This window comes from Dendrobium catenatum, unplaced genomic scaffold (genome assembly GCF_001605985.2).
Source record: "Dendrobium catenatum unplaced genomic scaffold, ASM160598v2 fragScaff_scaffold_82, whole genome shotgun sequence".
Classification (NCBI taxonomy): Eukaryota; Viridiplantae; Streptophyta; class Magnoliopsida; order Asparagales; family Orchidaceae; genus Dendrobium; species Dendrobium catenatum.
In genome coordinates this window covers 478421-495771 of record NW_021318544.1, presented here as the reverse complement: position 1 = coordinate 495771, position 17351 = coordinate 478421, and the positions used below count along the sequence as shown (strand labels likewise).

Sequence of the window (17351 nt, the reverse complement as noted above, 5' to 3'; positions counted from 1 at the left end):
AATAAACTTAGATGGAGCCTTGCTTAACTTGAATGCAAGGGGGATTTTACATTGTCATCTGTGACAATGGTGGAAGGTTAGTGGCTGCGGCTGGTTGGAGTATAACATATTGGGACAGCACACAGGTGGAATTATTGGCATTTTGTTACATTGATAAACTCCTTTAGTGGATGTATGATTTGAATGGGGTAATTATTAAAGGAGATAATGTTGGGGTGATCAAGCATATGCATAATTTTGTAGACATGGAGAAGCGGAAGCTTAAGCCGATGGAGTGTGAGGAGCTGAATTAAATAAGGTTGTTTCAAAAAGTATTTTTTGTGCATACTTATATAAAATTCAACGAAGCAGCCCATTTTTGTGCATAAAGGGAAATAGATAGTTCTTTTTTTGTACACTGGATATAGTTTCAATCATTGTATTCCTCAAAAGATTTTTTTGGTATTCTTGAGAAAGATAGCTGCCTATCTTCTTTTGAGGGGCCGGTTGTCCTTTAGATTTTCTCTTTTAGCATGTATTTTCTTCATTAGATGAATGCAATTGCAAATATTCTGCTCTCTCTCTCTCTCTCTCTCTCTCTCTCTCTCTCTCTCTCTCTCTCTCTCTCACACACACACACACACACACACACACTCACTCTCTGACTCTTTCTCGCTCTCTCACTCCCTCTCTCCCTCCCTTTCTCTCTCTCCCCTCTCTCTCTCCTCTCTCTCTCTCTCTCTCTCTCTATATATATATATATATATATCTCCCCTCTTCTCTCTCTCTCTCTCACGTGATTTTTCTTGGGAGTTTTTTCTCTCGGGGATGTGATCCAACTGCTATGATCGGATCATGCTTGCTCGTAGGGTATGGTGTCGGTGATTGGCAATAACCCCCATGTCATTCGACAAGGAATGGCGGAGGTAGGGAAGCTGGTGGTGGGAGGAGGTCTTAGTCTAGGTCTAGTAGAAGTGATGAAGGGAGGAATGTTGCTGGGGGAAGTAATTTGGGAGCTGGTGTTGTGAATAGCGGAGGGCCTTCTAGCAAGAGGCGGTCCTCATTAATGGGGTTGAATGGTTTGGCAAATATTGGAGCTGAGAAAAGGCAGCTTGTCTATGTCCGGTCTCTAGCTAAGACTAGAAATGTAAGATCGGGAGGCAATGTTGCTTCTGTTAAGGCAGCAAAGCAAGGTGCTATTCCTTGCGAGGTGATTGGGGACAATGGAAAAGGGCCTGTTAGATCTCCGGGTAGAGATAGGGGCTCTAGGTCGGGTTGTTCTGTTACATCAGAGATGATGGTTGGTCATGTTGCCGCATCCAGCAAGAAGGTGGAAATGGAGTTGAATGCTAAAATGGTGGACCAAGATGTGGAGCTGCATGTTTCATCCGATTTGGACGAAGTTATGGAGGTTATGGGAGGAAGTGAGGTTGAGTAATTCTTAAAGGAGGTCAATGCTAATGCTAGACTGATGTTCCAGGTGAAAGCTGTTAGCTCAAATGCACAAGACGAGATGACTGTTAATGCTGAGTAGGTTCAAATTCTAAATTTTGGAGAGAATGGATTGATTTACCTTTGGTGCACTTTTTGAGGTAGGTAATGTTCTGGATAACCTTATGTTTGAACCAGATAAGCTATAGTTTATGTTTGGTAATGTTGGAATTGTAAAAGATCTGGGTAATATTTCCTTGATTCGGGATGCTCATGATGATTGTATGAATGTTGATATGGATAGGCCACAACTTAATTTTGATATTATTTGTGGTGTTGCTAGTTGTAGTAAGATCCATGATGAGGAAATGTCAGTTAGGGATGAACGGGTAGATACTGTTTGTAGTGATTCTGTTAATGCTCCTGTACGAACACTGGGTGTTCGTAGAAATGCTCCAGATGATAACCTTGCCACACATCAGGGACATGAACCTTCCAGCTTAATTGAAAGAAATAGGGAAGAGATTTGGCCTGTAATAAATACTTAGAAGAAGACCATGCCAGTTGTATTGAATCTAAATGATGATGTTAAAATTTCCTGCGGGAGGATGGCTTGATAAAATTTTACCTGAATAAGGCAAGAGGAATGTTCAAAAACTTAGAAGAGCACTAGTTGATAGCCTCTTGGGACGACGGGTGCCGTTTTGGGTGGTTTAGAATGAACTCCAAAGGAAGTGGGGACATTTTGGCTTAACTCAAATCACTCATTTGGGATCAGATTGCTTCTTATGCTGGTTTGAAGATGTGGAAGCAAGGGATAATGTCTTGATTGGGGGACCATGGTACATTGCAGGCCAAATAATTGGTGTAGAATAATGGACTACAGGGTTATTTTCCAAATCGATGAGGAAGTTTACGTCTCCAGTTTGGATTAGACTTCCAAACTTGCCTTTGGAGTACTGGGATGAGGCAAACTTTGCAAGGTTGGTTGCCGGTGTTGGTGAACCGTTATTCATGGATGAGCAGACCAATATGTGGAATAGATGTGACTTTACACGTATTTGTATCAGATTTGACTTGTCGAAGAAATTTCCTAAGGGATTGTGGGCTCACGGTTTGGTTGGAACCTTCTTCCAACCAATTGAATATGAAGGGATTCCTTTGACATGTTTGAAATGTGGTAAGGTGGGTCATAAGGCTGATGGCTGTAAGGAGGTTTTTAATCAACCTATGCAACAGGTTAGGAAGAATATTCCTTTGCAGGAACAGTTTGGGTTAGCAAAATTTGGGCATGTGAAGATGTGATGTTAGATTGGGTATGCAGTGGTAACTCGATTACTGGAGCTGGTTTGTCTGATGGGATTTCTAAGGTTGTTGATAATGATTATGGGGAATGGACAATCATTACTCGGAGAAGGTGACCCAATTCTGGTAGACCTGGAAACAAATCACAAACATCTAATATTAGGCAAACTGGTCCGACTACAAATACAGATAGGAAAGCTATTTGGAGGGAAGTTGCTAAAGCACGTAACGTAGATAAGAATCAAGCTATGGATGAGACTCCTGTTGGTGAGATTAAGACTGGGCTAAATGCTATGGGTAAGGGACTGGTTAGTGACGATATAGCTGACTTTAAAGTGCAAGCAGATGGCCTGATTGATGAAGTAGAAGGTGTGGAAATGTTACAGAACAGGAAATCTTTAGCTGGGTACTGGGGATTTCCAAGGGATGATGGAGGTTTATTTGAGCCTCAGATGCATGTTGATGGTTGGGGTTGTGCGCAAAACAGTGAGCAGCCGGGTGGAGGCCACGTTGGTACAGGGGGTTTGACCCATTCTCGATGCAAAGGGCTGAAGTAGTTGAGAAACTGAAGGGGTCCCGTGGCCTCTCCTTCACAGCTTTTGGTCCCCAAAGTTTTAAAACTCTCCGACAATAAATCTAAGGTGGTGAAGGCTAAAGATAAGCTTGATAGAAAGGCTAAAGCCTGGTTCACTACAGAAGTCAAACATTTTGGGCCTTTGTAGAAATTGCCTGGAATTAGAAGAAGCAAGGTGTTAAAGGAAGATTTGGCTCCACCAACCATTGAACATTTGGTTAATGTCATTGATAATTCTGGTTGTAGGTAGGTTATTGGTGTGGATATGGGGGATAAGACCTTGGTTCAAGGGCAAGGTAATTTTTTTGTAGAAATGTGTGGCAGGGACTCATTCCCATTGGTGGATAATGTTTAGTCTCTTGTGTTGGAATTGTAGAGGTGCTCATAAGAAGGAGACGGGCAATTACTTACGATACCTCATTAGGGAGCACAAGGTTAGTTTCATGGGTTTGCTTGAGGCTAAAATGGAATTTTTTTGTAGAAAAGATATTGACAGACTTGCTGGGAGAGATTGGGAATTTGTTTTTCAACGGGCTACTGGTAGAGCTGGTGGTATACTTGTGTTATGGAAGACTACAGAAGTCTCTTTTCATGTTTTATTTCAAACTAGATAGTGTATTATGGGGAAGTTTACTATGGCTAATGATATTGATTGGGAGGTTACTATGGTTTATAGTGACAAAGATAGATACAGTAGAAGGAAAATTTGAGAGGACATTTCAAGATATCATACATTAGATTCCCATTTATTGGTGGGGGGAGACTTCAATTGTATTATGTCTCAGGAGGATAAGAAAGGCGGTAAGGCCTTTAATCTTTCTCCAGGTGCTGGTTAAAAAACTACTTGATTGATCCTGGGTTAATGGGTCCTGCCTCTGGACAAATAACAAGGATGTGAGGAGCAAGATCTTCTCAAGATTGGATAGGTTCCTTATTTGTTCTGTAATTATGGACTCTTTTCAAGGCTTGAAAGTTAAGCATCTCACTATACTAGCTTCAGACCATTGCCCCATTCTTTGTTCTGTTCAAGGTGAAATGAAGAGGGCCTATTCTTATTGGATAAAGTTTGAAGATGTTGGGGCAAGCTTTCCTAAAGCTTGGCATTTGGTTTGGGAGAAATGGAGGGTGGAGGACACGGGTAGTGAAGCAGCTAAGCTTCAGAAGAAATGCCAAAGGACCTTGAAGGCATTGTTCTTTTGGAGTAAGAACAAGATTAGAGAGCTTAATCAATTGAAAGAGGATCTGGATAAAGAGATTAAGGTTCTACATGAGTTGGAATGTTTGCCAATTAGGTTGATTGATGTTCAAACTAAATCCTTGTGGTATAAGGTTCAATTATTAAATGGTACCCTCGCTCGTATTATGACATGGTGAAAGCAACGGGCTAAGGTAAAGTGGATTGAGGAAGGTTATGGTAACACACATTTTTTTCATTCTATGGCTTCGGCTAGGAGGAGAGCCAAGTGCATTGATTCCATTAAGCAGGTGGATGAGATGGTGGTATCTGAGCAAAGGGACATTTCTAATGTTATTTATAGTTTTTTTGAGCAGAAATGGTAAGGGCAAGACATTGTTGAGGATCGGTGGCCTTCCCATGAATCCCAAATAACTTATTTGGCACAGTTTGTGGGGATCCTTGATGGGGATGTTACCAAGGAGGAAATTTGGGTTGTTGTATGTTCACTGGGCCGGAATAAAGCTCCTGTAAGAGATGGGGTCACGGCTTCATTCTTCAAGTTTTATTGGGATATTATTGGGGAGCAGGTTTTGAGTAGTTTCTTGGACTTCTTTGCATCTAGAACAATGGATCCATATTGGAAGGAAACAATGGTGGTATTATTGCCTAAAGTTGTGAACCCTGATCATCTTTCCATGTTTAGACCAATCAGCCTTTGCCAAACAATCTATAAGATTGTTGCAAAGGTGCTTGTTAACCAGATCAAAGGTGTTTTTCCAAGTTTGATTTCTGAAGAACAAGCAGCATTTGTATCGGGGCTTTCTATTTCTAATCACTGCTTGCTTGGGAAGGAGCTGATGCATAAATTTAAAGTTTCAAAGTCTGCTAAGGGTTATATGGCATTGAAAGTATATATGGAACAAGCTTATGACAAGATGAGTTGGAGGACTCAGGAGATCGTTATGAGACGTATGGGATTTCCTTCTAGATTCAATTCTTGGGTGCTAAGCTATGTAAAGAATCCAAAGTTCTCTATTCTTATAAATGGACAACTTACGGAGGCTATTACTGTAGGATGTGGATTTCGTAAAGGGTTGCCTTTGTCACCCTATTTGTCATCCTATGTTCTGAGCTGATGTATGTTTTCTTTCATCAAAAATTCATGGAGTTGGTGTTCCAATCAGTGGTGGGGGACCTCCTGTCTTCCACCTTCTTTATGCTAATGACATTTTATTTTTTTTATGTGCCTCTATTCCAAATGCTAAGAAGTTTAAATCCATTCTTGAGGATTATTGTTCGTGGATGGGACAAAGGGTAATTACGAACAAATTAGCCATTCTCTTCAGTAGGTGGACTCCTTCCAATACAAAGTTTTGACTGGTTAGATTAATAGGTTGCTGTAAGTAGGATGAAATGGATTACTTGGGCATCAAGTTGGCATTGAGAAGGCTCACTATGAAGGACTTTTCTTCATTAATTCAGAGAGCCATTGGGTGCACTTTGAATTGGGGAGTTAGGCATCTATCCATGGTTGGACAGGTAACACTTATTAATTCTATTTTTTTGCTGAGTCTGGTATATTTGATGACTCATACTGTTGTTCCAAGATGTGTTCTTAATGAAATTGAAAAGTTGTGCTGCAGTTTTTTATTGGATAGAGATTATACACATAGGAGCCTTCATTATGTTTCTTGGGAAGGTGTAACTCAACCAAGACGTATAGGAGGCCTCGTATTTCATGCGTGTGTAGATTGGATAGGGCCTTTACGTTCCCGAATCACTTGGGATTACATCTGTAAGCCCGAAGGGCTCTTACAGAGGTATTTGAGACACAAATATGGTGACAACCTATAGGAGTATGAGATGAAAAGAGGGAACTCAAGCTGTTGGAGGATCTTTTGTGATGGGTCTAGTAGTTTACATGGATCGGTCCACTGAAATATATGTAATGGAAATAACATTGAGGTTCTTAATGACATCTGGATATGGGATATGGAAATTTCTGGATGGCCTACATACTGTGATGTTGTCGCAATTGAAAATCTGATGGTTTCAGACTTCATTACCTAAGGTAATTGCTAGGATATGCCGAGACTCATGCTTTGCTTTGGTGAGCTGCTTGTTGATAGAATTTGTGAGATTCCTATTGATGATAGGCAGAATTCTGACTCTCTTGAGTTTATTAAGAATCCTCTTTGTTCTACAATATCAGCGGTGGTATATAGTAGGCTTTTTTTGCAGGATGATGATCCTGCCTACATTGTTTGGAAGCTCAGGTTAAGGCCTAGGGAGCAGTTGTTTTGGTGGAGAAATTGCATGGATATTGTTCCAACAAATTACTGGTTATACAGGCATGGTTTTGATGTAAATTTAAATTGTCTAGCTGGGTGCAATGAGGTCGAGGATATGGATTATATCACGTCAAGGTGTAAGCAGCTGTGAGATATCCTTGATTTTTTGAAGAAATGGGGTTTTGTAACTCCTCGGTTCTCATCCTTGGGTGAATTACAGATTTTGGTTGCTAAGTATGAGGATAAGAGGGAAGGTTGTCTTTAGATTTATTTTGTTTTTGTTCTCCAGAGCTAGAATAATAGGAATGCAATCAAGCATGGCAAAAGTTGCTCCACACCTACAGTTTTGGCTACTAAAGTGATGGAAGTTCTTAGTCCGAGAAGTTTTTCTGTCCACTTGGAGCAATGGGGCACTCCTCAATCCATTGGATTGTCTAATATGTTCTCTTGGTGTCTTCCCCCTTCAGGTTGATTGAAAATAAACATAGATGGAGCTTTGTGTAACTCGAATGCAGGGAGGATTGGTATTGTCATCCGTGATAATGTTGGAAGGATAGTGGCTGCGGCTGGTTGGAGTTTAACACATTGGGACAACACACAGGTGCAATTATTGGCATTTCGTTACATTGATAAACTCCTTCTTGAGTGGATGTATGATTTGAATAGGGTTTTTATAGAAGGAGATAATGATCGGGTAATCAAGCATATGCAGAATTTTGTAGACAGAGAGAAGTGGAAGCTGAAGCAGATGGAGTGTGAGGAGCTGAATTGGATATGGTTGTTTCAAAAAGTTTTTTTTTTGTGCATACCTATAGAAGATTCAACAAAGCTACCCATTTTTGTGCATAGAGGGCTATAGATAGTTTTTTTTTTTGATACTGGAGAGTTTCAATCACTATATTCCTCAAGAGTTTTTGTTAATCTCTCTCTCTCTCTCTCTCTCTCTCTCTCTCTCTCTCTCTCTCTCTCTCTCTCTCTCTCCCTCTCTCCCTCGCTCTCTCCATATATATATAGGTTTTCTCTCTCTCTCTCTCTCTATCTCTCTAGCTTCTCTCTTATTCTCTCACTCTCTTTCTCTCTCTCTCTCTATCTCTATCTCTCTCTCTGTCCCTCTCTTTCTCTCTCTTTCCCTATCTTCGTCTCTCTCTCTCCCTCTCTCTCTCTCTATTTGACTTCCTCTCTCTCTCCCCCCTCTCCCTCTCACTATATTTCTTCTCTCTCTCTCTCTCTCTTCCTCTCTCTCGCTCTCTCACTATATTGCCTCTCTCTCTCTATATCTATTGCTTCTCTCTTTCTCTCTCTCTCTCTATCTCTCTTTCTCTCACTCACTCTCTCTCTCTCTCTATCTCTCCTTCCTACCTCTATTACTTCTCTCTCTCTCCTCTCTCACTCTTTCTCTATTGCTTCTCTCTCTCTCTCTCTCTCTCTCTCTCTCTCTCTTAATGTTTAGCTAAAAAACTCCTTTTTATTTAGATGAATGTAAATGCAAAAGTTCAGCTCTCTCTCTCTCGCCCTCTCTCTCTCCCTTCCTCTCTCTCTCTCTCTCTCGCCCTCTCTTGCTTCTCTCTCTCTCTCTCTCTCTCTCTCTCTCTCTCACTCACTCTATTGCTTCTCTCTCACTCTGTTTGGTCATCCAATTTATAGTTTGAACTTTTCAAAGGCACTTAGGTCTTCAATTTGGACTCCATGTGGGCTCGGATTGAGTCGAATTTGTTGACATTGGGTTCGTCTTTTTGAGACGTTCAGTTCAGCTATAAGTTTGATGAGATCGGAGTTCATATGATTCCGAATTTTATTTTTATGATATATCATTCTTATAAGTCAAAATCTCTATTCTAATTTAGTTAGAGAAATTTATTGAAATATAAATGCAAAAAACCCATAGTAGTCATAAGCAACAAACTGTAAATGCATGCTGCATTAAAAAAAATAAAAAATAATTCAAGTATTTCGCTAAATAAATATAAGATGAAAAATAAATGAGTACTATTATTGCAATTTCACTAAATAAATATAAGATGAAAAATAAATGAGTACTATTATTGCAATTTCAAAACATGCTTTACCAAAGTTAAGTTGATATAGGCTTTCTATGCAGTATATAGAAATATAGAATGAAAAAGCCATTATAGCCAATTTGTGTAACAGTAAAGGAGTTCGATCATTTTACTTGGATGTCGTGACACGTGTTATTAGGGCGTATGTAGTTTTGCCAGTTTTATTAGATGGTTCGCTCATCTCTGATTATCTGCGTGAGTTCATGCCGACTAGCTGGAATTCATACTGGTGTTTTGGGTTAGGTGCAGGATTTTGTTGGATAAAGTGGACTATGATTGTTTTGGACTCATCCTATTTTCTCTCCTTGTACAGTCCGACCGATTCAACCGTGTGAATTGGTCACAACACCGATCCAATTCATTCTAAAAATTGCTTCTACATCAAATTAGATTGAACAGGTCAAATTCGTCAGTTTAACCAGCAAATCGGTGAACCGCCCTTAGTTCTTTTGAACCAGTCAGTTCAATTATCATATTTTTTAAATAATTAAATAAATAATTTGATATATTAAAAATTAAATATTAAACCATTTTCTTAAATAAACAAGTTATATTATATTAAAATATTTAATTTATTATATTTATTCTCCTTTAATCAACATGAAGCACCCTCACATGACCCCACAACTTTATGTGAGCTTTTAACATAAGAAAACTCAAAAAATTATTATATCAAGAAAAAAATTTAACTAAAAGGAGAGTTGATGTGTTTATGAGGTCATAAAATATATAATGTTCATAAAATATATTTTTAAATCAATTTTTAATTAATTATTTATAGTGTGAACAATATTTATTTATTAGTTAATAACAATAATTTATTTAGGACTTCCGCCCGTCATCATTAGACAATCGCCGGCCATTGTCGGACCATCATCTGGCCACCGACAAATTGTTTGAGCTGATCTCTGCAAGACTTCTACCTGACAATCATCGGACCACCGCCTATCCGTCGATCACCACCATACCTCCGCCCGAATGTCGATCTTCATTGAACCTCCACTCGGCTACCATTGACACACACTTTGGCCACCATCACTCATCAATTACGGTGCCTCCAACCTTCTATGGCCCATCGACTAAAGTCCCTTCAACTTTTGTTGCTGGCCAATTATGGTCCCTCCGACCACCATCACCTGCCGACTACAGTTTCCTCCGACAATTGTCTCCCACCAACCATGATCGCTCCAATCTTCGTCACCTACCGACAACAGTCCCTGAGACAGCCGACACCCGCCAACTACAGTCCCTCCGACCACCATCGCCAGCCAACTATGGTCCCTCCGACCACCATTGCCCCCCGACTACTATCCCACCGGCTATGGTTCCTCCGACCACCTTTTCCCGCTAACTACGATCCCTATGAACATTGTCTCCCATCGACAACGATCTTTCCATCCACCATTGCCTCCGACTAAGGCCCACTGACTATGGCCCCTTTGACCTTTGTTGCCCAATGACTGAAGTTCCTCCAACTACCATTGCCCGATGACTTTAGTCCCTTTGACTTTCGTCATCCGACTACAATCCCTTTGACTTTAGTGGCCCGATGACTACGATCCCTTCGACCATCGCGGCCTGACAACTTCAATCCCTCCGACCACCATTGCCCGACAACTTAAATTCCTCGACCACGGTCGACCAACTATGGTCTAACCAAATGGTCTGACCAACCAAACGAACAAGGCAACACTCTCTTGAGAACAACTCTCATATCACTTGTCCTCCAATTTCCAATATGTAATGTGCTCTATATGATGTATATTTGAGGCATCAAGCCAATGCCTTCCCCCAAAGGAATGGCCTTATTTATAATCACAATAAACGCTCGTGAAATCTTTTTCCCTGTGCCATGCACCATAGTTTTCCCCTTTTTTGAATTTTCCATGTAAAAATCATGATGTCTTTTATGTCTCTTACACCCCTCTCTATTATATGTTTGTGCTGGATATTCATACAAAGTTTGAACGCTAAACTCTATATCTCTCTACCGCCGCGAATGTTCCATGACATAATAGTTACATTTATTTCAACAATAAGTTTACTAAATCAAAGCTTAGGTGGCGCTTAATTTAATTTTAAATATTTCCAACTTAAAAATTGCTCGAGATTTATGCTTAATTGATTGATTTTTTGGTGCAGTGTTAAGGCTTTATAAAGTTATTTGTTAATGCGATGACTACATGGAAATTTATTTACTACCAATTCATTTCTGAGTATATTTATTGACTTGTTTAAGTACTTATCTGGTTAATTTATACAAAACAAATATAGTTTAAGCTCGAGCAAATATGATTCAAAACAAACCAAGAATGAACAGATTTGTGAAAGCATATTAGAGGAGCATGCCGCTCATTGTATATCAACTAGAAGTACTTGTGAGCATCTCTATAGCATCTCATGTTGGTATGTAATTAACGTTTGAGCATCATATTAATCATTTCTTTTTCATATTCATTTAATGAATGTATTGGTTTTGCCATTCATTGCTTTATATGTGTGACTCATCACCCTTTTTGGTCAAGGTTGGTGTGTTAGGTTGCCAATGTAATTTGACCTTAAGCCTTTTTGCTGCGCCAGAAATTCTTCGGGAAGGCATGGAGGTCTTAGTGAACTGGTGCGTCAATAAGAATGTGGGTCAGGAGAGAAAAGTCTTGTGAGCTATTGACTTAGATCTCATTAAAATTAGCCACTCAAAAATCAAAATAATTAAAAGATAACGGCTTTGCTTAAGAGGACTTTCATACTGTTTTATAAAGCAACTTTTTTTTAGTATAAAAATTAAAATTTTTATATTAAATAGCTACTTTAAAAAACAGTAAGAAAGTCGTCACAAATAAAGTCAACATCTCCTCCCCTAACCATCTCATTCCGACATCACCCAATCCTATCACCCTTCATCCTTAGTCTCATCATGCTTCACAAGATGCTGGTTGTCAGTCATATCGCCCTTCATAACCGTCAGTCAATATAGATTTGATTACCCTAATCTCTCATTGCAACTTTCTTAGTCATGTTCATGCCTCCTAGGCCTAGCGTGTCGCTTGTGCTGTGCGTTCACAGAGCCAACTACCACCTCTGTCAAATTCAGTGCATCACCACCTACAGGCATTGGACCGGCGAAGGCCGTCCACCTCTTTCCTTTTTATGTGGGCCTATGTACAACAAGATCCGCTAACTTCCTTAATGGACGAATAGATGTGCAAATAGTGAAGTTTATGTATAAATTGAAAATCATACAATTTAAATAGGTTTTAATTAATTTCTAGTGTATATTTGGTGGGCAAGTGGAACAAAAAGAAGCCGTTCAGCAGTTGGGTCTTGTAGGGGATACTCAGTCATCTGGTTGTTCAGACTTCGGACTGTCACGTTACTTATCTACTTCATTTGGCTTGAAGGGAAGTTTAGGTGGGCAAACTTTTTTACAATTCTATATATATTTATATGATTATTTACAAATCAAAACTTATTTAAAAAGATATAATTAGTTTTTATTTAACGAAAATTACACATTGAATATAAATTTTTGTGTTACAAATCTTTGTTAAGTTTGGATATATATTCTTATGCAAAATGTATCGGAATGAGCTTCAAAAAATTTTAATTCACACTAAAATTATTGTTATATATTATATTTTGAATTGTATTTTTCTGAATATAAATTCAAGAATTTTGAAGTTCATTAATGATAAATTTGCATAATAATATTATGCTAAAATATTTTAATATAAATTGTATTAAAATATATTTAAATTTTTTTAAATTTATTTTTAAATTAGTATTATAACTTTTTTTCAGATAAAACTAATTTTAAATAAATTGAATACTATTGAAATTCACAATAAATTGACACAATTTTGTTTTTCTTTTCTAAGGTCAATATGTCTCTTATAAAACTCCATTTACTCTCCATCCTCTGCTCTTTGCTTGTTCAGTAGCACTAGTGAAAAGCTCATGGCCTCCTGGTCTTTCTACTTCTTCCTCTGCTATCTTCTTCTCTCTACTCTCTCAATATCATCAGTGCTTACCCCCAATCCTGGCGGCGGCTGCTTCATTAAAGCCATATACAGCTTTGGCGACTCCATTGCGGACACTGGAAACCTTGTCCGAATGGGCCCAAGTGGTCTCTTCAATCCCGTTGGGTACTTTCCCTATGGAGTTAGCTTGAAGAAAAAACCCACTGGCCGATGCTCTGACGGCCTCCTTATAATCGACTATCTCGGTGAGGCTTTCCAACTCTTAACAAATTTTTTTTTTTTAGAATAGTTGTTAAGAACTACTCGCTACTAATTAAAAAATTAATATGACAGCATTATTTCATAATGATTATATGATGGATCTTAGAGCAGTTGGATTTACTTTGTGATGAATGTAATACAAAATTTGAATACTTTTCCTTTTCAATGTATTATATTCATTTAAAGGCACATTCAACAAATTTGAAGCTGGTTTGTCCAAGAGTTTTTCTGGTATATATTGAGGCGCCTATGGATGTTTTCTCAAGTTGTGGACGTTAGCTTTGGCCCCAAGAAAAAAGAAAAAATTGCTAAACTGATTTAGGCTCCATTTTGGACGGTTTTCTTATTGCTTCTTAAAGTAGCCTCCTAGTAAGAAGCAGTAAGAAAGTCGTACCAAACAAAACTTTAGAGTTTAACATTTTTCATTTTTTTTGTTTTATGGATAACAATCATAATTTTATTTGGCTACAAATTTTTGTACTATTTTTTGAAAATTTTTGTGATGAAGAGAAGCATTTTATAACTAGATTTGCTAGATTGACATAACTAGCTTTAAGCTTTTTCAGAATATTACAAATTTATAATACTCATGCTAGTTCTCAATAAATTTTATTTTCTTACAATAGTCCTACAACTAATTTTACAAATAGCTGTAGCTACCCCAAACTCTTTAGTCGCTGGTTAATTTTCATGTTAAGATCACCATGGGGGTTGGACGTGGGCGAAGTAGCCTCCCTCTTACTGATTTTGGATAGAACCTTGTATTTATTGTCTGCGAGTTATTTTATTCAAGACTTACAAAAATTTTAATTGTATTTTCCATTTCCCTAATTCTTTTTTATAAAGAGGGAGATGATGTATCAGAAGAACTAGTATTTTAATTCTATACAATTAAATCACAATGATATCTATATAAGTGGAAACAAGAGTTGAATCTTTCTATAATATTTATTTTTAAGCATTAATTTTTTTTATTTTTACTCGTTTTATTAGTTATGTGGGGAATCTGATTGGGTTGATCAATTTGGTTGTATTGTTGACTTGGATCTAAATACTGTTGATCGAGCTCATTAACGGGATAAGGGGGCACTCTCCTGCTATTTAGGGTTCGGTGGCCTTGCCCCCATAATTTTCTTTTCCGTGTAATAGTATAGCACTGCAGCACAGTATACTCGAGCACTGCGGCGCTGCAATCTATGGTTGGAGATAGATAAAAGTGCGCTATGGTGTTGTAAATAGTAGCGTCATGATACTGAGGGTAATTTCAGAATTAGAGAGTGACTGTCACAATGCTCCATACCTCAAAGCTGTGAGTCTAGTTGAGCAGTTTTATTTCTCATTTTTCATGCAGCACTTGAAGGGCATCCTTTAAAATATTGAAAAACGTCTCTTTGTCTATTTTGAGTGATGAACGAAAAGAGCAAGGAGGGACAAGAAAAGAGTGTGGGAGAAGAGAGATATGTAGAATCTCTCTCATTTTCATAATGAATTTCTTGGTGTGGTGTGGCTCTGTAATTTTTTTTCCAATTTTGAATTTTTCCATGTTAAATCCTAGTGCTTATTTCTGTTGTTTTCTTTGTTTTGTTGTTTACTTCCCAACACTTTTTTCGCTCTGATGTTTGAAATAAGTTTGCCTATTTCCCAACATTTGTTAATGTCAGCTATTGCTCTAAATCTTTCGCTGATCAACCCTTACTTGGACAAGAAAGCAAAATTCGATAATGGAGTCAATTTTGCTGTTGCTGGAGCTACAGCTCTTGATGAGTCCTTCTTCATTTCGAGCGATGTCGTTATGCCGTATGCTGCTAGTTCTATTGGAGCTCAGCTAGCCTGGTTTAAGACCCATCTTAGCTCCGTTTGTTCAACAAGAGAAGGTATTTGATCTTTTTTGCAGAAATTAGCTTAGTAAATTCAATTTAAATTTGGTGTTCACAGTATTTTGCCCTTAACTGAGAAATCTTTCAGAGTGTAGTAAAAAGCTTGAGAGGACTCTCTTCTTGCTTGGAGAAATTGGAGGAAATGACTATAGCTTTGCATTCTATCAAGGGAAATCAATAGAGGATGTTGCAACTTTTGTTCCACAAGTCATCCAAAAAATAGTAGATTCAGTAAAGGTAATTAGACAGGTTCTTAATTACGATCAATTAAAAAATCCAAAATAGGAGAATTTTTTATTGTAACATCCAAACTTTTATTAAATTCTCAATATATTGATTGTGGCATACATAAATTTATTAGTTCATTCTTTTATCAAGATGTTCGGTATGTAAATAAGAAAGATTTGACTGGCTACTAGCTTGGATGTCATTTCCCCAAAATATTTTCACTTAATTCCTCCACCAAACAAAATGAATGAAAATTAATTTCAATTTAATTTCTTTGCAATTTTCATTTCCATTCCCTCGTTTTTAATTCCATCAAATTACAGACTTTTTATGAAGAAATAATTGGAATCAATACTTCGCAGAGAAAGATTCATTTCTCTTAAAGCTCTTGATAAAATTATTCCCTTTTGGAGTTGTTTGGTTGCAAGGTTTATTCATGATTCAGGTTAAATCTTATAAAAAAAATTAAAGTTAAATACTTTTTCTTCTTCATTTAAATCCTAAATTTTGAGGATATTTGTCAAACATTTTATTATGATTTAACTAAATTTTTTTGGCTATATTTTGTGACAGAAAGTGATTGAAGCTGGAGCCATTCATATTATTGTGCCTGGAAATTTTCCAATAGGATGCTTTCCAAGCAATTTAGAAATTTATAAAGACAAAGCTTCCAGAGTTTATGATAGTAACAACTGCATTAAGGATCTGAACGCATTTTCAAAGCTCCACAACAAAAAACTGCAAGAGGCACTTCAAAGCTTGGGACAGTCTTATCCTCAAGTCAGCATTATGTATTCTGATTACTATGAAGCTTTCATGACCCTCATTGATAATGCTTCCAGTCTTGGTAAGTTGAAGCAGTTCTTATTTAATCATCATCTAATGCATTATTATTTCAAAAAGAAATGTTTTAAGAAAATGATTATTTCATTTCTAACTGAATTTTAGCTTGAAAGTGCAATCACTATGTTAGCTATGAGACAGTTTTAGGAGATTTGAAGAGTTTGAAATCAAAGCTAGTGTTTAACAACATCTAATCACATAATAGAGATAATGAACTTCATAGTTTTTCACATCAATAGACTAAATTTGATCAATAAAAGGCTTTGAACATTGCTCTTTGATGCTCAAATCCAACCAAAGCATAAAGTTGTTTATATTCAGTGTAATTTTGATATTTAATATTTTTGACAGGCTTTGAAGAAAGCTCATTATTGAAATCCTGCTGTGGTGGAGGTGGGCTATACAATTTTGACATCAATATGATTTGTGGAATGCCGGGTACATGGCCTTGCTCTGATCCTGCAAAGTATATAAGCTGGGATGGCATTCATTTGACACAACAAGCTTACAAGATTATGGCACAGAATTTGATTCAGAAATTTATCTACCCATTGGCTAGAGCCCAAGAGATATGGAAGTGTTAAAAGCTCTCAGACAGTTATTTGATTTGCTTAAAGATAAGTATATTATTTAAGAAAACAGTGAAATTTTGTATTGTGTTCATCTTAAAATAAATTTAATGATTTTGAGAGCTATTTTGGTGTAAATTTGATCAAAATATCCTGAACTTCTCTATTTTCTTTTGTTGAAACTAAAATAACCATGAGCTCTGTTTACTGCCAAGAAATCAAATGAAAAAAAGATGGCATTTGTTTATTTACTTTTGCTTTCTTCATAGATCTACTCTATCTTTTTATTCAAAACTTCTATGTTAGAGTTATTTTAAAATTCTACCTGATATATCTACAAAAAATTGAGCACGAATCTTCAAGCAAATTTTTGAATTGGAAGCTGCTTGAATTAAATTCATGACTATATGAATTCCAATTTCAGCAAACTTATAGTTGGTCTGAATGTCTCCATGAGAGGAATCCAGTGATAAAGCATGCACATAAAACATTCTCAGACACATACGGAAGGATTCAAATGCAGAATTGTAATGTATTTTCTTGAATTTGTTCGGATTAGAATGGGTTGAATGACAATATTAACTTTCCAGGTATTGAAGATAGGGTCTCTGTTCATTAAAAATTTTCAGAAGGTTTAGGATTATCCAAAAATCTTTAAAGGTAAATGCCGCATAAGAAACACGTTTTCGTAAAATCTCAAAAGTTAAAAGCCTTAAAAGGTATATACACTTAAAATCTTAGAGGGCATAAGCCTTAGGGCATCTCCAACCGAACGCCAAACG

General features: G+C 37.3%; 1 protein-coding gene across 1 annotated transcript; it reads left to right on the top strand.

Moving 5' to 3' along the window:
* The first annotated feature begins 12692 nt into the window (after positions 1-12692).
* On the top strand, positions 12693-16820 carry LOC110116410 (acetylajmalan esterase). The gene is made up of 5 exons (XM_020849956.2): positions 12693-13036; positions 14714-14926; positions 15018-15166; positions 15731-16004; positions 16352-16820. The coding sequence occupies exons 1-5, from the start codon at positions 12769-12771 to the stop codon at positions 16582-16584; spliced, it is 1137 nt and encodes a 378-aa protein (XP_020705615.1). The 5' UTR covers positions 12693-12768; the 3' UTR covers positions 16585-16820.
* Positions 16821-17351: the final 531 nt, after the last annotated feature.